Source organism: Alligator mississippiensis, chromosome 15, assembly GCF_030867095.1.
Source record: "Alligator mississippiensis isolate rAllMis1 chromosome 15, rAllMis1, whole genome shotgun sequence".
Classification (NCBI taxonomy): domain Eukaryota; kingdom Metazoa; phylum Chordata; order Crocodylia; family Alligatoridae; genus Alligator; species Alligator mississippiensis.
Window position 1 is genome coordinate 11,015,074 of NC_081838.1, and position 23,413 is coordinate 11,038,486.

The 23,413-nt window shown below is 50.8% G+C and overlaps 1 protein-coding gene across 3 annotated transcripts; it reads right to left on the reverse strand.

Moving 5' to 3' along the window:
• Positions 1 to 5,003: 5,003 nt before the first annotated feature.
• On the reverse strand, positions 5,004 to 21,416 carry LOC102570912 (NACHT, LRR and PYD domains-containing protein 3). 3 transcript variants are annotated; one of them, XM_059719420.1, is made up of 5 exons: positions 20,671 to 21,416; positions 19,306 to 19,479; positions 15,838 to 16,011; positions 10,979 to 11,152; positions 5,004 to 5,682 (listed from the first exon to the last, which is right to left on the reverse strand). In XM_059719420.1, the coding sequence occupies exons 2-5, from the start codon at positions 19,404 to 19,406 to the stop codon at positions 5,571 to 5,573; spliced, it is 561 nt and encodes a 186-aa protein (XP_059575403.1). In that variant the 5' UTR covers positions 19,407 to 19,479; positions 20,671 to 21,416; the 3' UTR covers positions 5,004 to 5,570. The 3 variants fall into 3 exon arrangements, 2 of the variants coding, with proteins under 2 accessions (XP_059575403.1, XP_019346615.1); XM_019491070.2 differs by lacking the exon at positions 20,671 to 21,416 and adding an exon at positions 19,610 to 20,642; XR_009457628.1 differs by lacking the exons at positions 19,306 to 19,479; positions 20,671 to 21,416 and adding an exon at positions 16,696 to 18,958.
• Between the last annotated feature and the right edge of the window lie 1,997 nt (positions 21,417 to 23,413).

Here is a 23,413-nt window from a genome sequence, read left to right on the forward strand (position 1 = left end):
AACACATGGACGTGTTAAGTGCAGTTAACAGATTCAAAGAGTCAGGTTTTACCTTGGATTTTCAGGTAAGTGGTTACAGATCCCCACCCCAGGTGAAGTACAAGAGAAAGGCCAATTCTCTTTCTGCCCAAGCCAAACCTGCCATCAAATATGAACATTCTGGGTCTCATCCCAACCCCTTCTCTAATGGATATTGATATATTAACTGAGTTGTAATGCAGGTGTGCTGTATTGTGAGTGTTCCCTTGTGCTGCTACTTTAGTCACCTATCCAGCACTATAGACATAGCAGCACTTCTCTGGGCCCATGGAGCTTATTTCTGCTTGCAGAAATGCCCAGGTGATCAGTCTCCCTTCACAACAGTTGTAACACAATCATCACCCCACCACAGTGCCTGAGCACACTTGTATCTTTGTCTGTCCAGTTCCCCTGCTGTTATCTTCAGTCTCTAAATGTGCTTGTGCACGTGACAAAATTTGCCGTTTCTTGAATTTCAAAGGCATTACAGTTTGCACACGTGGGTTTTCCTGACATTTTAAAAGTCTTCCTGGTGTTTTAAAGTAAAACTCATCCCAATGTAGTTTAGTTTGGGTCACCACAAATTAAACCGTTGCATCCATGGATTTATCACCTGCAAACAGAAGTGTGGCAGGGGTGTAGGTTGTAGCCGTGGTGGTCTAAGGACATAGGCAGACAAGGTTCCTTGGATGAATCTGGTATCTTTTATTAGATCAAATTAAGTTGGTCTAATAAAAGATACCAGATTCACCCAAAGAACCTTGCCTGCAAATGGAAATGAACTCAAAGACACATAATGAGCCCCTTTGTCCACCAGACGGTGCTGCAACTCTTGTGTAGTTCACTCCTTTGCCCACCACATCTCGCTTCCATTTGCAGAGAGGAGAAAGGAGCTACCTGCAATATGCCAGTATTTCTGTATAACATTTATTTCCAGACACCAGGTGTAGCAGTTCAGTCCGACATAAATCCATCTTCTCACCCACCTGCACAGACCCCTGTGCCTCACCCCTTATGCCCCCCAACCCAACCCTATAATCATATATACATGGACAGAGCCTTTTGCTCACATAAATTCTCTGTCCAGACATGCACACAGAAACACATTCATACAGAGAGATACACACATGTAGCAGAAAGCCCCCTTTTCCTCTTGCCTGCATTTGCTCTCCCCTCTTTGGATATGTTTCTCTTTTACTACCTTTTCTTCCTTCCTCTCTCTTTCACTTTAAGATAAGGAATTGTGTTTTAAAATTTGTATGTGTGCATTTTGTATCTCCCCTTGTATTTTGTTATTTTTATCTATTTGTGTGCCATGGCATTTGTAGCTTATATTTTATACTCCTCACCTTTCATCTTTCAACTAAATGTATTTAGTTTCGTAAGCAAGTTATACATTGTAACAATGTTAACAAAGGCAGGAATCAAACTGTCCTTCCCTGTATCAGGCTGGCCCCGAGTGAATCAGTGATTGAATGCGTAACACAGTAGCAGGCAGCAATTAACACCTAAGGAAACTCCAAATCAACCAACCGAAGAATTCAATAGAAGACAATGTAACAACTGGGAAATCTCTAACTGTCACTGATCAAGGGCTAGAAGGCCTGGCCTGAGTTAATCAATGCCGGGGACCAACTTTTGGGGGGAATATCTCCAGATCGACCACTCCCAGAGCCCTATTCAAAATTCATCAACGGACTCCCAAACCTGCATGTACATGTGGACGACCCCTGGGGCTGACAGATGCTATCCAGTAGCCACCGAGGGGGTGGGGGGGAAGTCCCACGAGGGTCAATGACCCCTGGATTGGGCAAACCTGAAAACTGGGGAGTCACCAAAGTCTGTCAAGGACAGACAAAAAGCAGTGAAAAGTGACCCTCAGCGGCACCCTCTTGATCTCCAATATGACCAGACCTGTCCAGCCAGAAGGACCAGCCGGCGACCCCCTTCTGGAAAATAACACCATGCTGAAAGAAGCCTCGACGGCAGACTCCAGCACCTGTGGGATAGGTATACCTGACTCTTGTAGCTTGCTATTGTGTGTGTGTGGGGGGGGGGGGGACCAGCACCAAGGTTTATGATTTAACTTCATTACAGTGCTTCAATCCTCCTAATAAACCAGAATTTTAAGGATCCCAAGTTGGACATTTGTAGCCAACAGATGCATGCTAGCGTGTTATTTGCCCTGCTGGCCACCGCATCGCACTGACAGCTCATGTTCATGCGATGGTCAGTCATTACCCCAAGGTCCCTTTTGGCAGTGGTGCAAGTCAGGCTCTCACCTCTGAGCCAGTATGTACATTGAGGGTTATTTACCTTACACTTGAAAGAATTAAACTTCATCTGATCCTGGTCCACCTATATCTGATACTAGATCAAAAGCCTTTTAGAAGTCTAGGTATATAATGTCTACCTTCTCTCCCATGTCCAGGTGGAGAGAGACCTGGTCATAGAGGGAGATGAGATTGGTAAGACAAGACCTACCCGTGCCAAACCCATGCTGGCTGTCGTTCAGAATCGTACCTTCTGCGAGCATATCCAAGTCCCACGAGGGTCAATGACCCCTGGATTGGGCAAACCTGAAAACTGGGGAGCCACCAAAGTCTGCCAAGGACAGATAAAAGGCAGCGAAAAGTGACCCTCAGTAGCGCCCTCTTGATCTCCAACTTGACCAGCACCCAACCTGTCCAGCCAGAAGGACCAGCCGGCGACCCCCTTCTGGAGGATAACACCACGCTGAAAGAAGCCTTGACTGGCCATTGACGGCAGACTCCAGCGCTTGTAGGATAGGTATACCTGACTCTGTAGCTTGCTACTGTGTGTGTGTGTGTGTGTGTGGGGACCAGCCCAAGGTTTATGATTTAACTCATTACAGTGTTTCAATCCACCTAATAAACTAGAATTTTAAGGATCCCGAGTTGGACATTTGTAGCCAACACACACATACACACACACCCCCCCCCATACACATACCCACTTCACATACACAAGAGTATGTCAATAATAGGCAGAATGTAATTAAGCAAGTTATGGTAATGTTAGATCGATGTTATAGCTGTGGCATTTCAGGAATCATGCAAGAGGCAATATCTTTTCTTGCCGGGGCCACCTGCCTGCTAGGACTGAGAACCAGCAGCCTTGCTTCACATGTGAGACAGAGCACCCCGAGAGGGTTGGAGCTGTGTGGGCTGGGATGGCCCTTCTGGGTAGGGGGAAATTCTGGGAAGTTTCTTGAGGGAATATGCCCCCATCTGGGGCTAGCTCTGGGACAGGTGCTGGGCAGGCTGGCAGCACCAAGGACCTGTATGCAAGGGCCTCCAGGACTGCAGAGCCAGGTCCCAGGACTTAACCCTCCAAGCCATCTGGGAGCTTTAAAAATCTCACCCCAGCCCCTGGGGAAGCGCTCTCAGGCCCTGGATCCCTTCCTCCCCACCCCAATCTAGGTGTTCCTGAGGGCAAGCGTTCCCTGCTCAGCAGATGCAATTGCCCACACAGCCTTTACATTTCAGGAGCTAATTGATACAAACTGTGCCATCCCCCACCTGCAATTTGCCTTGATCAAAACCTGGCTTTGCCCACTCCCCGTGCTGCCCAGGGGGTGAGGCAGCTGGTCAAAGCAGCCTGCTGAAGGCAGATTATGGTGGTTAGTCAGCAGCAAATTGCCAGCAGCTGGCAGAGGGACCAGCTTGTGGGGGGGATAGTCTGATACATAACTTCACGTTGGCTGGGGAGCGGGGAGATCCCTGCACACTGAAAAATGAATTAATTTAGTATGATGCCTCTCACTTTGGACCTGGGAAGTCTTTTTGAGCTAGCCTGTTTGGACCTGGGGAGTCCTGTGATCAGGAGGGGGCCATTTGCTCTGAAGGGCAAATGAAAGCACTCCAGGGTGCACTCTTGAGGTGCCCAAGAAGTTATTAATTCTTTGATGGAACCAGGGGCAGATTATGGGGTGACTGCACCGCTGTCAGTAAGTGCACCCTTTGGGTAGCCACAGGCAGCAAGGCACAGGGGGGCATCTGTGCCAGGGCCAGGGGGTGAGGGGGGAATGCAAGACACTGCAGTTTAGCATGGGGCAACTACAGCTTGCAGGGTGGGGGCTGTTTCGGGAATGAGGGAATTACTGGTTTGCCGGCACCCCTTGCTGTAACTGAGTACCAGAGAGAGCCGTGGGGTGGATCATTCCATGGCACCGCTGCTAGAATTTACTGGGAATTGTGCACTGGGCTTAATTCAATTTAAAGGCCATCACTTGCAAACATTGATGCATCAATTTGAAACAAACCATTTTAAAATTTAATAAACCTGTTTAATTTCATGAGGATTAAACCCTATCATGTGTACAAGCGCCCTTGGTGGGGAATTGCAACCTGCCTCTCTGGATGAGTCACCAACAGCTCCATCCCACAACCTGCTCTGGCCCCTTTCCATCCTCCACTCCCTTTCCCTCCCTCCACACTTACCTGCTGGGCAATGTCTGTGTGTAGGTCTGTCTGCCCCTTACTCTCAAGCCGCACCCCCTGCAGCCCTGCTGCTGCCCCTCACTCCTGACCCACAGTACTCCACATCCTGCCAGGGTATGTGGGAACGCCCCCCGCCCTGACACTTTCACACACCCCACGCTCACCCCGCAACCATAAAAAGTACCTGCATAATTTTGCATAACTTTGAGTTTTTCTGTGCATAATTTTGAGTTTTTAGCTGTGTGATTAAAATCATGATTAATTGTGACTAAATTTTTAATTGTGCGACTAATTGTGATCAAATTTTGTAACCATTTGAGAGCCCTAGAAAGAATAAATAATCGTTTAGCTGTATGAACCGCCACTGTCTGCACAGGGATGACCACAATAGATCAGAAACTGGGACCGCGGAAAACGTCCTTGGAAACATCGCTGTAGACTCCCCTTTGTCTTAGGAATGGGGAAATGTTACGAAGGAGCGCTGACTGTAGCAAGAATGAGAGTACCTGAAGGACAAGACAGTTTCTGGATGCAGGATCTTTATTGGATTCTAGCAAAACCAGCACAAGCATTTCACCAGGTAAAGTGAAATGCTGGGGATGGAGACAGAAAACACCAGCTCTGCGGCTGTGGAAGCACGTGACACTGCAAACACCCTGGGGATATGCAAGTGCCAGGGACAGCTACTCTGCAGACTGGAAACTCCCCATGGGCTCCAAAGAGCGGCTTTGTGGGCCTCTTCTCCACCCAGAGAAGCAGTAAGAAACTGGTACCCAGACCCCTCAGGAGTTCACAGCTCCCCGTCCCCAGGGCCTGAGCCCCACAGCCCTGCTGCTTTAAACTCCACTCCCACCTCTGAAGCCAAATCCCCCCAAAACGTCAGATCAAACATGGAGCAAATCCAGCTCCTACTCATCAGTCTCTCCTCACATATAGGAGATTGGCCCTGACCATCTTCACCCAGCTTGTGCGTTGCTGCTGCTGGAGTCCCTGGCAGTGATGGCTGAGCAGATGGAAAGTGGCAGGTGCTTCCTGCTCCTCTCCCTTCTCCTCCAGGTAGTGGCAGGGCAGCCAGTGCAAGGAGATTTCTCACCAATTAAAAACAAGCCATTTCAGCTCCTCTATGACCAGACCAGGCTTTATTCCTTTTACAGCCTCCAGATCTTGCTTGGTTTCTGCATCTAGTTTGTGAAGGCTCAACCTTTGGGGGGTAAATGAGCAAAAAAAAGGAAGAAAGAAAGAAAAAAAGCATTAATTCTCTTTGTGGGTAATGCCATATAGAAGCCATGGACCCCGGGACACCGCACACCACGGGGGTCTTTGCTGGGACAGACCTTGTCCTGCAGCAGCTCCTCAGAGCCACAGCACAGAGCAGGCCCCCCTGCGACAGGGCCTGCACAGAGAACAAAAGTGCGGCCCTTGCTAATAAGAGCCCCCAACCCGGTGCCTGCTGAAGACCACAGCGTCTCTGTCATTCCCACCCCTGCCTGCTGCTCCCACCACCACCAGCTGCTTTGCACTGAGAGGAAAGGGGAGGACAAAGACTGAGTTTTGGTCTGGAGCCTTTTCCTTCTGCCCACCCCACTGCCCTGGTGAGCTCTGTTCAGAGCACAGCACATGCAGATGGGACTGTGCAGCCCTTACCCGGTGCTGAGCCCTTCCCCACACAGACTGCTCTGCTGCTTTCCCTGGGGCTGCTCTGTGTGCAGAGGGGGTGGGAGATGCAGTCTCACTAATCATCTCTGTGTGGAAGCAATATCATCTAAACTCTCACTGCTGTGTCCCAGTGCCAGATTATGACATGCTGAGGTCCTAAACTATTTCCAGTTTAAGAGGGCCCATACAATAAAAATAATACTTATTCTCACAGAAAGGACACTGAAATTATAAATATGAAAGCTTTATATATGCATCTATGCAAAGGTGAAGGCACAAAGCAAAAATTATAATCTAACTAAAACACATGCCTTGCAGCATGCCTGTTTACCATATAGATGTATATTTTTGTCATTTTAGAATGAACATGCTATATTTAGAGAGTCATTTTCCCATATCTCCTTTATTTACTAACTGATTATTATAAAACTTGATATTGAATCAGGTTTTTTTTTTTCTTATTTAGAGGCTCTTTATGTTGTGAGGCCCTAAACTGCAGCTTAAGCCTAAATCCAGCACTGCTGTGTCCTACAGCACCTCCTCACAGGCTGCAGTAGCATGTTTCCCTACAGGCTGTTTCTAGCAGCTGTTGTGCTCCTGCAGCCTTGGGCAGAAACTGCCTCTGGATTGCAGATGGGGAGGTCAGGATCCATCCCAGCTACAAACACGGCAGCGGCATCGACCTGATCTTTGTGTTTGTTGTACAGCCAGGTTGGGAGAATGAGATGCTGCCTCCCACCCAAAGCAAGCAAGCAGAAACCAGGTCTCTGGGTCAGAGTATGGGGCTCAGCAGTGTAACACCCACTGAGGGAGGCCTCCTTGTTCCCTTGCACCCAGGACATTTCAGATTATGGGAATTACCATCTTTATTCCAATCCAAGATGAGGCTGGCTTTCCTATTCATCATGGGGAAAAAAGCCCCGTCTTGGATCCAAGTAGAGGGTGGATGGGACAGTGGGGTGCAGGAGGTGGATGCTGTAGCTCCAACAGTGGCTTCAAGTCCAGGTCAAAACCACAGCCATATCCACAGTAGCTGCCTACCCCCACTGCCCACACCACCTGTGCCTGTGCCACCCCCACTCCCACCAACTACATTACTCTCAAGTGTGTTTCTCAATCTATTCCTTCCCAGGCCAAAAAGCACATGGAAGCTTCAGCCCCTTCCCAGCAATGTAGAAGTATCCAGCAAGAGAAAGGGGCAAAGTGGTGCAGAGGCTGCAGAAATGGGCAGAGACTGGAGGGCACAGGTGGGATCAGAGGCTGAAGAGGGCAGGTGGCAGGGGGTACAAGAAACAGGTAGATAAGTACCACAGAAGGCAGGTTCCAGGGGGCACAGATACAGGGGGTGACAGGAGGCAGGGGTAGGCAGTGCTGGCACTGTGGGGTGGCAGGGAGGATGCACAAGCGGGGGAGGAAGGGGTGAACCTGTCCCACCATGCCACCTGGCCCCCTCTGCATGCCCCCGTGCTGCTTCTTTTCCCACTGTAGCCATTTGAGGGTGGGGGGAGGATTTAATATGACCCACCAAGAATTAGCTTCTACACATGAAAAACCATAACTAATCAATTAAATTCCCATATATAGAATCTAATTGTTGAGGGGTTGTCTTAAAGTTGAAGTCATCTAGGATTCAGGTAAATATGATGGATCCTCACTTGCAGAACACCCACGATTGTGCTGTTAGAAACACGGGTCACAGATTGAATCCCTCAGCTCCCAGAGGGCCCATATCACAACAGCCCTGGGACAGCCACATTGACCTAGCAGGAATGGACTTCTGAGGAACCACTCGTTCCCAAATCTTTCACTTGAACATTTACAGTTGCAAAACCTCAGTCACTCTAAAACCTGCTCTGGTGTGTCCTCGAGTCCCATTTACAACACCATGGGGCTAACACCTGTGCAAAATTGTTGTTGAGAAAAAATTACAAAGAAAGTCAGGGAGAAAGGGAGCTTTAGAGTCTGGGAAAGAGGAGACCGAGGGAAGATTTGGTAACAATCTTCACCTACATTAGGGGTTTCCAGGTGGCAGATCAATGGGCCATAAGCAGTACAGGAAGGATTCAAATATGTTCCATGGTGTTGCATGGCTCTGGAACCCAAGGGGTGATTGCCCCCACCACTCACTCCTGCACTGTTTGCTAAGTGCCAAATTTTGGGTCTTCAGTGGCTGCTTCAGTGGTTATTCAAGATCGGCAGCAGGGGAAAGGATGGGGTAGGGAGGAAAATCAGTGGCAATAACCAGCCCCTCAGTTCTAGAGCTACTCTACCACAGCGGCTCTGGCAGCTGTGCTGATAACCTGCTGCTCCTCTGCCAGATGGGCTCATCCAGCCACTGAGAAGCTACACGGTTTGGATACAGCCTGTGGGAAGTCAAAGGGTCCAGTTCCAACATATAACTTGGACAGCCCTGACATACATGATTGCAGGTACAGAGGATCCTCTGTGTCTGCAAGGGATGGGGAAAGAAGGAACAGTCTTACATTACTTCAGAGGAGATCAGCCTTGGATATGAGAGTTTCTAACCATGACATTGCTTAGGCATTGGGACTTGCTAGATAGGCAGTGTGGAGAATCTCCACCCTTGGATGGTTTTAAGAGTAGTTTGGATAAATATTTGGATGGGAAGATTAGGACAGGGATGATCCTGCCTTGAATTGGGGGTTGGATAAAATGTAACCACCTGAAGCCCGTGCATCCCGATATTCCTGTGACACTGTGAAGCCCTAAACATTGCATAATGTATTTGTTGTCAGATCCACAGAATTTCTTACTAGGGCTATGTGAAATTTCGCCACCAGTTTTATTTTGACGCTGTTTCGAGGTTGAAACAGCAAAATTGAAATGAAATACATATGGCCGGAACAGCCTCGAAACGAAGCGAGGCAAGTCGAAATGTTTTGCTGTTTTGACGTTTCGTCCATAGGCTATTATGGGGAAGGTCAAAACAGCCTATGACTTTGTCATTTCTGGACAGATTTGGATAAAACTTACAGAAATGGTAGCCGCTTATGAGGGCATAAAGCGTGCCAAGTTTCAAGAAGATAGGTTCAGGGGTTCAGAGAAGCTGCACCCCAAAGTCTTGAGAGCCAAACTTGTGTCATGTGTGTGTGTTAAGCAAGAGCAGGGTCAAAACTACAGGAATGCTAGCCCCTGCTGAGGCCAAAGCCTGCCATGTTTGAAGGAGATAGGTGCAGGGGTTTGAAGAAACTGCACCCCAATATCCTGAAAGCAAAACTCATGTCACGTGTATGTGTTAACCACAGTTGGGTCAGAACTGCAAGCATGCTAGCCCATACTGAGGCCAAAAAGCCTGCCAAGTTTCAAGGAGATAAATGCAGGGGTTTGGGGGGAACTGCACCTCAAGCTGCAGACAAGCAAAACTCGTGACATGGGTGACACTGTGCGTGTTAAGGCGCAGCAGGATGAAAGCTGCAGGGATGGTAGCCCCTGGTGTGGACATGAATCCTGCCATCTGTCAAGGAGATTGGTGCGGGGGTTCTGGGTTCCTGCACCTGTGGCTGCTGACAGACAAAATTCGTGACATGGGTGGTTGTGCAACTGACTATGTCTGTTTTGGGGCAGTTGATTGTCTGTATTGGTTATTTCTTCTCCTTAGTCTGTCTGTGGTTTTGTAGGTGTTAATCCATGCTCATTATGTAGTAGCTAGGTACTATGTATTGAGCTGGTTTCTGAGTGAATCATGATTGATTGGTAACGGGTAACACAGTAGCTTAGCAGCCAGGCCTGAAGTAGTCTCCCCCTCACCCCACTCCAGTGCCCCAAGACAGACACAGTTGCACAAGCACCCATGTCACAAGTTTTGCCTGTCAGCAGCTAGAGGTGCAGGGCCCCAGAACCCCCCTGCACTTATCTCCTTGAAACTTGGCAGGGTTTGTGGCCTCACCAGGAACCACCACCCCTGTGGTTTTGACCTCACTGTGGCTTAACACATACATGAGTTTTGCTTTCAAGATTTTGGGGTTCGGTTTTCCCAACACCCCATGCACCTATCTCCTTGAAACTTAGCAGGCTTCGTGGCCTCAGCAGGGGCTAGCAAGCCTGCAGTTTTGACCCCACTGTGACTTAACGCATACACATGACACAAGTTTAGCTCTCAAGACTCTGGGGTGCAGATTCTCTGAACCCCCCTGCACTTATCTCCTTGAACCTTGGCATATATCATGCCCTCAGATGGGGATGCCATTTTTACAAGTTTCATCCAAATCAGGCCAGAAATGACAAAGTTATAGCCTGTTTCAACCTTCCCCATTATATCCTATGGGGCGAAACGTCGAAACAGGGTCAAAACGGCAAAACATTTCAACAGAACAAAACAGAAAAGCTGTTTTGACTCGAAAAAAAAGTTGAAATGAAACACTGTTCTGTCAAAACATCAAAATGCTGATCAAAACGAAACACTTCCATTTTGCACAGCCCTGCTTCTTACCACATCTTCCCATCTGACTTCCATCTATACTAGTCTTGTTTTTTCATTCAGTTGCTTCATGATTTTTAAATGCTTTTTATTTTCATTTTTAATTCTAGGACTTGGGGACATTTTAGCTTTTTAGTTATAGAAACTAGACACTAGGGAGGGTGTTCTGTACCCATCCAAAAATAGTGCCCCCCTGTTCCAGATTTCCTTAACCCCATCCCAGATTTCATTAAAAATAATATGGTCACCCTACCCAATAGAGACCAAGCAACACAGACCCAGGTGTGTGAAGTAAGCCTACCTATTCCATTATCCCCGAAAAGTAGGAAGAAGATATTGCTTCATGTTGAATGTTTTCCATAGAGACTTAGCAAGTGCCCAGAGGAAGCCGCATGCTCCTTACCCCAGTGTCTGTAACTTGCAGCTGGGGTGTCTCAGTCCCTCGCACAGCCGCCGCACACCGCCAGCTCCCAGACCAGTGTTATAACCCAGGTCCAGCAGTGTCAGGCTGGGACTGGTGCTGAGAGCAGAGGCAAGATCCCCACAGGAGGCATCTGTGAGATCACAACCCCACAACCTGCAGGAGACAGAAGGACACAGCAGAGTGATCAAGGCAAAATAAGGTCATTGCAGATCCTTTCACAGGCAGCCCCATCCACCAGCCTCTCCTGAAGGACATTAACATAAAGGACTAGGCAGAAAGCCCTGCCTTAGGTCTGGTCCAAGTTTCAGGCCGTGCCCAATGACAAAACAGGAAGTTGGGAAAAATCAAGGCCCTGAGAGGGCATGGACTATATGAGCCTATTCCACAGCCCCTGTTGCTGTTTTAAATCAGGATGTTCTTGGTTTTTCACAGGCCAGCTGGGAGCCTGGATGTTGCTACTGACCCTTTGTATTTGGCCGTGGCCTCATGTGCAGCCTCCTGGAAATGGGTATGAGGCCTTTCCCAGCCACAGATTCACAATTTGGACTCATGCTCCTCATGCCCTACACAAGTCCGAATGTTTCCCCCAGTACTACAGGTGTCCTGAAGTAGGATCCTGCCCCTGATCACCTTCCAGGCTCTGACTGTCTCCCTTGGAGGCACCTCATGTCTGGCTGACCCCTTTCCTGGGGCACACCCGCAAGCCTGGGGGTAACGCCACCACCACTCAGCATCTGGACTGATCTGGGACCTGTGCATTCTGGGAAACACAGGCCTAATAGTCCTTGAGGGTACTTGACCCACTGCAAGAACTTGTGGTGCTTCCCTCAGTCTGAAGCAGAAATAGTGGTCTCCTTTTGTCAGCCAGACCAAGGGGACCCGCGGGCATAATCTACACTGGGGTAGGCAACATTTTTTGGCTGGAGTGCCAAAAAACCACTGCAATGCCTACCTCAGAAGGTGCTGGAGTGTTGGCATAGCAGAAAAACAAAATGAGGGCATGGGGTACATTGCAGGATGGCCTGGTTGTGCCTGTTGCCCCCTACCCAAAGCCCCTAACCCCCCAGCCCTGCCACCCTGTGCCCCCCAGCCCTACTGCCCCATGCCCTCCACCCTAAGTCCCTGCCCCCCAGCCCGGGCTCCCGGTTGGCAGCAGCTACCCAGAGCCAGGGCCGGCTGCAGCCAGGAGGCTCCAAACAGCTGTGCCGGGCTCCAGGCTCTGGCATCAGCTCCACACTGGCATGTGCATCTGTGTGTCGGAGCGGGCAGTGAGGGAGGGGCCTGAGGCAGCGCAGCCCCAGTCTCTCCCCTGCTCCCGGCACAGAGTCTTAACTCTCAGCATTTCCCAGTACACCCTTGGCTTGGCACTGTTCTCCTCCTGCCTCCAGCCTCCACGCACTCCGACTCTACTCTTTTTCATCTGGTGGCCTGCTGCCCTAGCCAGGCTGGCCCAGCAGTTTCCAGACAGCCAGCCCTAGCTCTTACTGAGGGCAGGTGCGAGCAGTCCCAGGTCCCCCAGGGATGCACTCCTCTGAAGGTCCCTAATACTTGGCAGCCCCTGGCTCTGGGCAGAGCCCTCTGCCCTCTCGGCCCTGGGTCCAAGCCACTGCCCTTTTAGGGCTGTCCTGGGACCCGCCCCAGCCTCTGGTTCTGGCTGCACTGGTCTCCTGTCCCACAAGGTTTTCTCTGAGGCCTGTTCATATTGACCCTCCCTGTTGACCTCAGCCAGGCTGGGGACTCTCTCAGGGTCCCTTGGAACCTCCTCCATCCCCAAGAGTTATTGCCCTGTCTGCAGATGTTGCAGTGTCTCTCTGGAGCGATGGTATTCCTTATAGATTTCATAGATTTTCAGAGTCAGAAGGGACCTCAGCAGATCAAGTCCAACCCCCTGCCCTGGGCAGGAAAGAGTGCTGAGATCATATAGTTAGCAAAGCGAGTACCTCACAGAAACAGTAATTCATGGTTATATAATTTAAATGCATATAATTTCATACTTATATCCTTATCAAGGATATTGCTCCCCTTTGCTCCACTGCTATAACTACCAGCTTACAGCCCTGTCTAAGCTGGGGCTTTGACCCAGCTCAGGCTCCTTCAGCCAGATTCCCACCCTGCAGTTGCATGAGGCTTCTTATTGGCATCACCTTCCAGCCTCTTAATTTGCAGGCTGCTCTAATGAGGGCCAGTATCACCTGCTGGACTTACTCAGAGTTTCCCCGAGTGACCTTAAAGTAGCAGGCCCCATCAGTACCTGCCACAGTGTCCAAAAGGCCTCCTGGTACAACGCATCAGTAAACCCAGTGTAACAAGCCAGTACTCTCAAGCAGAGAGGTGCTACTTTCCTGAACAGGTCAGCAAGCCCCTTTGCAATTAGAAAAAAGTTTCTAGCAATGAGTTTAATGTGCAGCCAAGGTTATATTTGCATATCAGTGTAAATTGTGTGGGCTCCATACCTGTCTCTTAGTTTGCTTAGCCTGTGTGGATCACTTTGCAGTGTAAACTAAAGTCTGAATGATTTCAGAGCTTCTCCCAAGTCAAATGCTGGTGCAAGACACAAACACTTACGCATCAGGCTGGCAACTTGGCTTGTGGTGCAAAGTAACTGGGCGAGTCTCTTAGCCCTGACAGCTCTTTCACTCTTCTCTGCTAGCACAGGGCTAAAATGCTGTTTTTCCAGGACAATACATGATTCACTGCTTGTGGAGGAACCCCTGCATGTCATAGACTGGCCTTAATGTAGCTCCCCCAAAAGGCTCCTGGTATTGGAGGGCTCCCAGTAATATGGTCAGAGCACTGCAGTAGCTCAGCAGCTCCCAGCTGTGGTACCATTCCTTGATGGTGTGACCAGATGCCCTAAGGGAGAAAGCCTTGGCATTTGGGAATGGATGTAATAATGAAGACCAGCCTCTGCTTCCATGCTCAGGCATCCATTAACAATTCCTTGTGCTGATATGGCACTTTTCCTGCACAAATCACAAGATGCAGGAAACAGGAGGAAACCATCACTGCACCTGTTTTGCAGATGAGAAGTCACCGAGTCATAGAGAAGTGGGGCTGGAAGGGACCTCCAGTGGACACCTAGGCTGTTTGTATATGCCATGGGGGTTTACTTTGGTTTAATTCTCCTACATTGAAGTGGTGGGCTTTTAAAAACACCACTTTTTTCAATGTTGAAAATATATATTCAAGAAGTCTCAGGTAGAGGGCTACGCCTCCAGCTACTGAGAAAGGCAACACCCTTGCAGTCCATACTAATCTGAGCATGGGGTAAAATTCCTACCTGAACCCAAACATGGCGATCAGTCTGACCTTCAGTGGAGGGGCATGACCTCTAGCCAGGAACCTCTAGCTTTGCTCCTAGTGGGAGAATCAGCACACCTCAGTTGAAGTCCCCAGTCTTAGCTGTACCTAACACCCAAAGCCACTGGGGAGACTTAAAAACACGTACAGGAGAAAAAAGGGAGCTGGGGTTAGGAACAAGCAGCAAAGCCCGGAAGCAATGGAAATAAATGCCCATGGTAGAAAATAGGCACAGCTATGCCTAGATCATCCCTGATGGGTAACTGTCCACCCTCTACCTGAACACCTCTAGTGATGGAGTCCACAACTTCCCTAGGCGGTCTATTCCACTGCCTCACTATCCTCACAGGGAAGAGTATTTCTGGCTAACCAAGCAAAATTTACTTTGCTGTAGCTTTAAGCAATTGATCCACATCCTTCTCTGCAGCAAGAGAGAAAAGGTGCTTTCCTTCTTCTTCATGGCAGCCCTTCAAATAGTTAAAGTCTGCTATCATGTCCCTTCTTCAGCACCTTTTCAGCAAACTAAACAGAAGAGTGGGGAAAAGTGACTTGTCTCCTGGCAAGAGGCAGTGAGGTCTCTTGGCTGGCAGCCCAGGTCTCTGCCTCAGGCCAGCGGCTGCCAACCTTTTTCATCCCTACACTCCCTGCTTCAGGCTCTCACAGAACTGAACAGGGCACTTCACCTCAACACTGTCCCCAGTGCTCTCCCCAAACCCACATGTCCCCCAAACCTGTGAACAGGCCCACAACCAGGGATGATGACTAGGTTGAATGGTCATAAACTACTACAAGACTGTTTCAGGCTAAACATAAGGAAGAATTTCTTTACTGTCCGAGCCCCCAAGGTCTGGAACAGCCTGCCACCGGAGGTGGTTCAAGCATCCACATTGAACACCTTCAAGAGCAAACTGGATGCTTATCTTGCCGGGATCCTGTGACCCCAGCTGACTTCCTGCCCTTTGGGCAGGGGGCTGGACTCGACGATCTTCCGAGGTCCCTTCCAGCCCTAATGTCTATGAAATCTATGAAAACCTACACAACACTGGTCACTGGCCAGGCAGACTGGAAAGACACATGAGCTGGCTCCATGCACAGCACTTCCACAACAGCAGCAGCAGCAGAGCCTTGTTCACAAAGCGGCACCAGGGATAACAAGCGCTGCCCCCCAGGGATACTGATGAGCAGGCCTCTAGCACTGCGGTGAAGGAATCCTGCTGCTTCCCATTGAGGAAACACATCTCAGTTGGGCAGCACAGGGTGGCAGGAGTGTTGTGGCAGGTTGCTGCATTCCCCTGCCCTGTGTCTTCAGCTGTGCCCACCTGAGCCACTGCCACAGCTCACTGGTAGGGCCTGTGCACCAGGGAAGGCCATTTGCCCCCAACACACATGTACCAGGAGCTGCAGGAGAGGTGGTACGTGTAGGCCTGGCTTTGGCTTCACTCAACAATTCCACTGAGCCCGGTACGGGGACCAGGCATGCCTCTCCCCCAAACCAAGCCCAACACATAGAGGGTCCAATGGAAGCCCTGTGCTCTTACCCCAGTGTCTGAAACTTGCAGCTGGGATGTCTCAGCCACTCGCTCAGCAGCTGCACGCCAACATCCCCCAGACCAGTGTTGCCACCCAGGTTCAGCTCTGTCAGGCTGGGGTTGGTCTTGAGAGCAGCAGTGAGATCCCCACAGCAGCCATCTGTGAGACAGCAACTGTGCAACCTGCAGGAGAGGAGAGAGATCAGGGCATGAGTGGGGCACTTACGTATAGCTCTCACCACCATCCATCTCCCTGACCGATCAGCATGCACAATGGCACACAAGTCCTGCCTCCTGCCCTGCCCCAGGATCTACCCCTTGGCCAAGGAGAAACCAGCGCTTCCTGCTCAGCCCCAATGTCCGTGCTGCACCTGTGGCCAGTCAGCACTGAAAAGGGTCCAGCCCCAACCCTCTGCTCCCTGTCAAAGCGGAATGAGGGGCTTCCTCCCTAAACCCCACTCCCAGCCCTTCCCAATGGCTAACCACAAGGCAGTACATGCAGGAGGTCACCTCATCAGTGCTGCTCATTCAGCTCCATATGAATCAGGTGGCTTCATCCCTGCCCGGCCCCAGAACGGAGCGGGCCAGTGAGAGCTGCCCCGGAGCAGGAGGAGCCCCCTCCCCAGCACCGATCTGCTCCTCCATGCCCCAGCACCAGGTCTACTGCTCCCTGCAGACCCCAGCCCGTCTGCTACTGGCTCTGAGCACCAGGTCTGGGGAGAGGAGGTGACTGCCAGGCCCAGTAGAGGTAGGAGCAGACCTGCCTTTCCACTGGGACCAGGGGTCAAAGGTGAAAAGAGAGAGGGGGACGGTCCCAGGGCTATGGGTGGCCCCGGTGTTGAGGGAGAGAAGGGACCCTGAGAGGACCTTGGCTGCCTGAGCCTGTTGGCAGGACCTGCGCCAGAGTCCGGCGGCTGCTGTTCCTGGAGACTGTTACTGCTGGGTCCTCATGGACCACCTGGGAGCCTGGCTGCTGCCTCCTGACACTCTGCATTCGGTCCTGCCTGCTAACATGAGACAAGGTGCAGGGCACATGCAACCTTCACAGCCACAGGGAACAGCACGGCGTCCCTTCTTTCCAAGCTACGAGCCCTTTCCTCAGAAGGAGTCATAGCCCGCAGTGAAGAAATTTCTCCCTTTAACATACACAGAAATTCAAGCCTTAAATCCCCACTCCTTCCTCTGAAACCAAGCAGGGGGTCTAAGAACATTTCAGTGAGAAAAACCACAAATTATACCATTCAGGGAAGGCCAAAACAGGGGGCGCCATGAATGTGTTTCTCCCCAGAGCACATGGTTGTGACAGGGCAATGATACATGCGGCAGGAGTGAGAAAAGTGGAGAAGAGTGATCTGGGCATAGGGAGCTAGATACAACTGCCAAGCCCAGAACAGGAACAATGCATCCACCTTCCACGGAGACAAAGCATCAAAAGGGGAGAGGGAGAAAAGGGGAACTGGTGTCAGGCCCCAGAGCAAGCAGGGCTCCTGGACATGGTGGGCAGTAAAGCCCTGGGAAGGCACCCTGTTGTCCTGCTCTCAGGCCCTGCTACAAAGCCCCTGGGCTGGATCTGAATGGAGACTTTTACCCCTGCTTCCTGCAACTCCCTGCCAAGTCCTGCCTCCTGGCACAGCTCATATCTCACTGATTCGTGAAGGGAGCAGGGGGGCTGTGGTCATCTACAACGTGGCTGCTACCTACTGCCATTTGCCTTCCTGGAGAATGAGGTATCTCCTAACAGGAAATGCCAGAGCCTGCACACACATCCATAATGTTGTGCCCTGAGCCTGAACACCTCTGCCTGGCCTCCCTCAACACCACAGTGTCCAGGGAGTTGTGTCATGGTCTCAGTACAAGCTTCCTGGAAGAAACAGCTGAGGGCATCCCTGTAGGCTGCAGACCTGGTCAGTGACTGACGGACCGCACTGAGTCTGGTCTAGGACAACCCTGAATTAGGAATATGTGCTTAAACTGGCATACAGTCAAGAATCAATAAGCTTGCTTTTGAATCGCAAGCAATAGCCTGAGCAGCTTCTCAAGCCACTAATATTAGACTTGGCCAAGAATGAAGAACTGCTTTTTGGAAAAGTGTGTAACAGCAGCTCACCATAACAACTTCCATTTTGCCTTTTTGGCACAGCTGTGCTGTACGTAGTCAGCTACAAACTTTGTTGGCCCGTTGAAACCTTAGCTGTTTTCAAGGGACTCATGCTAAATCGCAGGTATGTGGCTAAAGCAGGCCTGTTCCAAAAGGAACCTCTGCAGGTGTTACAGCAGGTTAGTCAGCAAAGTAAAAGAAACAGAGCGTGGCAAGTGGCATGCCCAGATGATGAGGGAAAGGGATAAGAAGCCTTCTTTCCAGATCAGTACTTTTCACAAGGACACAAGTGAGTTGGCACTCTTCCAGTCCTCAGGCAAACAGGTTCAGTGCAAAATCTCAGTGAAAAAAAACGGGGTAACAGATCTGAATCTTTATATGAATGAGCAACATATAAATATTAGCCACATGTACATGAGGCACTGGCTGGACAGCAGCCCATGATTACTGCACAGTAGTGTCACATAGCAAGAAGTGTGATGCAATGCTATTGTGCAGTAGTCACAAGCTATTGTGCAGTCAGTGTCATGAAAAAAACATTCAGCAGCGCGACTGCTGGGAACAACTTCCTGGTGCAAGTCAAATACTACATGACTGTACAGTACCCAGAGTTACTGCACGCTCTCCAAAAACTCCCCGGATTGCCTGCACACTGCTGTATTCCCTCCCAGCAGGTGTCAGGGTGACTGAAGTCCCCCATGAGAACCTGTGATCAGGAAATATCTGCTAGTTGTCTGAAGAAAAGCTGCAGACACAGGTATGGGGGGCAGGGCCAGGGGACAGCCTGCAGCTTCCCCACCCCACCCCATGGACTCTCCGGTGCTCCTCTGTGCCATGTGTCCCCTCCCCACCCAAACGAGCCATCCTGGCTGAATCCACAGCTACGCCTCCCCCAGCTCTGGGGCTGCTACTCCAATCAATAAGGAGGTTTCCCCTCCACCCAGGCTGATGTGGGAAAAAAAAACCGTTTTGGATTAGAGTAAAGACGTCAAACACAAGATAAAAATGACCTGGCTGCACCACTACACAGATACTTGCAGTTTGCAGCTGGGACATTTCTGGTCCTCACACAGCAGCTTCAATCCAGGTTTATTGCCCAGTCCCCGGTCTGTCACTGGAACTAACCCGTGCTCTGATCTGCTCCTTCCCCTCCTCTGCACCAGGGAGGGGCATTGGGCTCCACCCCAGGTGCTTGGGGTGGGCCTGGCTTTACCAAACAAGGTGTTATCTCAGGCAAGGCAGGAGGGTGCAAAGGGCTGGAGGCACACTGAGCTCCTCCCTGCTGCTTCATGCACCAGCCAGTCCCTGGCTCCCTCCCACTCCAGGCCTGTTACACAGAGGCCCTGGTGGGTGCCTAAAGGAGCCGACACACTCCTTACCGCAGTGTCTGTAACTTGCAGCTGGGATTGGTCAGCCTCTCACACAGCAGCTGCACGCCGCCAGCCCCTAGATCTTTATTACCACTCAGGTCCAACTGCATCAGGTTGGGGCTGGTGCTGAGAGCAGCAGCAAGAAGCCTACAGCAGGCATCCGTGAGACTGCAACACCGCAACCTGAAGGAGAGAAGTACAGAGGAGGAAGGTCAGGGCATGAACAGGGACATTCTGGCAAGTGGCCACACCCACCAGCCCCCTCTCTGGCCAATCAGCATGGACAATGGGACAGAAGTCCCCAAGATCCAACCCTTCAGCAAGGAGAAACCAGTGCATCCTGCTCAGCCTCAATGTCTGTGCTGTATCAGCACTCTCCGAAGGACCTGGCTGCAACCCTCTGCTCCCCGTAAAACAGGAATGAGGAAAAGAACAAGCACTTCCTCCCTAAGCCTCACCTTTGAGCCTTCCCACCGGCTAACCACAAGGCAGCACATGCAGGAGACGGCCCCATCAGTGCTGCCCATTCAGCTCCATACAAATCCTATGGGTTCGTTCCTGCCCAGCCCCAGAACCGTGTGAGCTAGTCAGAGCCACCCTTGGGGCAGGAGGCTGCAGGAGAAGCCCCCTCCTCAGCACCAGGCAGGCTCCAGGCAGGAGCTGGGGGGATCTGCCCCTCTGTGCCCCAGCACCAGCTCTGCTGCTCCCTGCAGACCTCAGGCCTGTTCTGGCTCTGCCTCAAAAGAGCCCATCTGCTACTGGTTGTGAGCAGCAGGACTGGGGAGAAGAGCCAGCTTCCAGGCCAAGCAGAGCTACTTTTCAATGATACAAGCTGCAGGAGCGACAAACAGAGGAGAGTGATCAGGGCATTAAGGGACCCGTCACAGCTGCCAAGCCCAGAAAAGACAGCACTACCACCTTCCACTGAGACAAAGTACCAAGAGTGGAGAGGGGGAGGGGAAGAAGGTGTCAGACCCCATGGCAAGTAGGTCCCCTGGACACAGTAGACAGTAATGGCCTGAGAAGGCACCCTGTTGCCATGCTCTCAGGGCTTGCTGCAACCCCTCTGTTGTGGATCTGAATAGAGAATTTTACTCCTGCTTCCTGCAGCTCCCTTCTGATCCCTGCCTCCTGGCACAACTGGCACTGCACTGAGTAGTTAAGAGAGCAGAAGAAGGATTGTTGGGAAGAGGTGGGCTCCATATGAAGAAGAGAGGGAAGAACTTCTTTGCAGGCAGGCTCGCTAACCTAGCAAAGAGGGCATTAAATTAGGTTCACTGGGGAATGGAGACAAAAGCCCTGAGGTAAGTGGGGGAGTGGGATATCTGGAGGAAAAGCAAGCAGGAAGGGGCAACAGGGGAGGTGCTCTCATACTTTCTGAGAAATCAGGGTTGGCTGATGGGTCATGGCATGAGCCTCCTGCTTGGACCCCCATCTGTCTGCCCAGGTGAGCAGCTTCCACCACCGGCAGTCACGTGGGTCAGTCCTGGGAGAGAGGCAGACAGCTCCGTGGGTCCTGTCCTGCTCCTGTGCCAGTCTGGTATAAAAATGGTTGGGAACCACTGTAGTAGTGGATGACAACTTGGCCAGCAGTGACCATGCAAAGATTGAGTTCAGGATCCTGAGGAAGGGAAGGATGGAGTAAGGACCCTGGATTTCAGAAAAGCAGACTTTGACTCCCCCTGGGAACTCATGGGCAGGATCCCCTGGAAGCCAGTTGGAGGGGAAGGGGAATCCAGAATTGAACAACATGTCATCCCAGTCCAGGCAGGTGGGTGCAGGCCATGAACCAGTGATGTGGGGGCTGGAGAGACACTGAGCTCTGTAATCCTCCCTGCTCCTTCGAAGAGCAGCCATTGTGCACCAGCCTCTCACTGACTCCTGGCCCTCCAGTAGGTTACACAAAGACCCTGGGGAGTGCCTAGAGGACACCGCGAGCTCCTCGCCGCAGTGTCTGCAACTTGCAGCAGGGATGTCTCAGGCCCCACAATAGGAGCTGCATGCTGCCAGCCCCCAGACCAGTGACAAAACTCAGGTCCAGCTCTGTCAGGTTGGGGCTGGTGCCGAGGGCAGTGGCGAGATCACCGCAGCAGGCATCTGTGAGATCACAACCCCACAACCTGCAGAGAGAAAGAAGCACAGAGAAGAAAGATCAGGGCATGAATAGGGCCTTTCTAACAGGCAGCCCCAGTCAGCCATCCCCTTCCCAGCCAGGCAGCATGGCCAGTGGGGACAAAAGTCTCTCCTTCTGCCCTGCCCCAAGGTCCACCCCTCAGCCAAGGAGAAACCAGTGCTTCCTGATCAGCCCCAATGTCTGTATTGCACCTGTGGCCAATTAGCATTGAAAATGGCCTGGCTGCTACCCTCTGCTCCTGGCCAATGAAGAACGAGGAGCAGAGCAACTAAACCGCTCGCTTGAACCTTCCCACTGGCCATCAAAAACGCAGCATGGAAGCAGCAGATTGCAGAGCCATGGTTTTGAAAACTCATGGCTATCAGGAGAGGTCCTGGATGATTGGAAAAGGGCAAACGTAGTGCCCATATTTAAGAAAGGTAAAAAGGAGGATCTAGGGAACTACAGACCAGTCAGCCTCACCTCAGTCCCTGGAAAAATCATGGAGGAGATCCTCAAGGACTCTATTTCTAAGCACTTGGAGGAGAAGAAAGTGATCAGGAACAGCCAGCAGGGATTCACGAAGGACAAGTCATGCCTGACCAACCTGATTGCCTTCTATGGTGAGGTGACTGGCTTTGTGGAGGTGGGGACACCAGTGGATGTGGTCTACCTTGATTTTAGCAAGACATTTGATACAGTCTCCCACAACATTCTCACAGGCAAGCTAAGGAAGTCTGGGACGGATGAATGGACTGTACAGTGGACAGACAACTGGATGAAGCATCAGACTCAGACAGCCCAGTCAATGCCCAATCTATAGCTCAATGTCTAGTTGGCAGCTAGTATGAAGTGTAGCGCTCAAGGGGTCGGTCCTGGGGCCAGTTTTGTTCAATGTCTTCATCAACAACTTGGAAGATGGCATAGAGTGTGCCCTCAGCAAGTTTGCAGAATACACCAAGCTGGGGGTGGGAAGGGGGGATAGTAGATATGTTGGAGGGTAGGGCTAGGATTTAGAGTGACCTAGAGAAATTACATGATGGGGCTAAAAGAAATCTCATGAGGTTCAACAAGGACAAGTGCAAAACCCTACACTTAGGACAGAGCACACCAGTACAGGCTGGGTACTGACTAGCTGGGCAGCAGCTTTGCAGAAAAGCATCTGAGGGTTACAGTGGACAATAAGCTGAATATGAGCCAACAGTGTGCCCTTGTTGCCGAGAAGGCTAATGACATGCTGGGCTGCTTTGGTACGAGTGTGGCCAGCAGGTCCAGGGAAGTTGATTCTTTGCCTCTATCAAGCATTGGTGAGGCCACATCTGGAGTAGCGTGTTCAGTTTTGGACCCCCACTACTGAGAGGATATGGACAAATTGGAGAGAGGCCAGCGGAGGGCAAGAAAAATGGTGAGGAGCCTGGGGAACATGACTTCTGATGAGACGCTGAGGGAACTGAGCTTATTTAGTTTGGAGAAGAGATGACTTAGAGTGGATTTAATAGCAGCCTACAGCTACCTGAAAGGATGTTTGAAAGAGGATGGACTTTTTTCGGCGGTAGCAGATAACAGAATAAGAAGCAACGGTCTCAGCTTGAACCTATATTTCCCTTGCTGCAATATTAGGAAAAATATTCTCCTAGGAGGGTATTAATATACTGGAACAGGTTACCCAGATAGATTATGGAATCTGCATCCTTGGAGGTTTTCAAGACCCAGTTAAACAAAGCTACCTGCATGCAGCTGTAGATTCCTGAGGGGAGAGGGGTCGGACAGCCTTTATAGCTCCCTTTGCTCAGCTAGCTATGGTGGGCTTGGCCCTTTACTTTCCTCCAGTACAGGAGGCTAATTTTGAATGTTTCAGGCTAAAAGAAGCACCCTGAAATACCATGGTGGGGCTAAGTACCCCCAAAGTTGATAAAGATGTTGAACAACACACGGCCAAGAACACTGGGGCAGCACTGGCCACCTCCCACCAAGACGATGTTGCACTCAATGTTCAAGAAGGAT

What these genes read in the sequence shown, in the direction of transcription:
- LOC102570912 (XM_019491070.2), bottom strand. Translation starts at nt 19,635, where the DNA reads ATGCACTGGTTTCTCCTTGCTGAAGG. An exon ending in TGGTTTCTCCTTGCTGAAGG is followed by an intron (nt 19,480 to 19,609) that starts GTTGGATCTTGG and finishes TCTCTCCTTCAG; the next exon opens with GTTGCGGTGTTGCAGTCTCA. An exon ending in TGCAAGTTTCAGACACTGGG is followed by an intron (nt 11,153 to 15,837) that starts GTAAGAGCACAG and finishes TGTCTCCTGCAG; the next exon opens with GTTGTGGGGTTGTGATCTCA.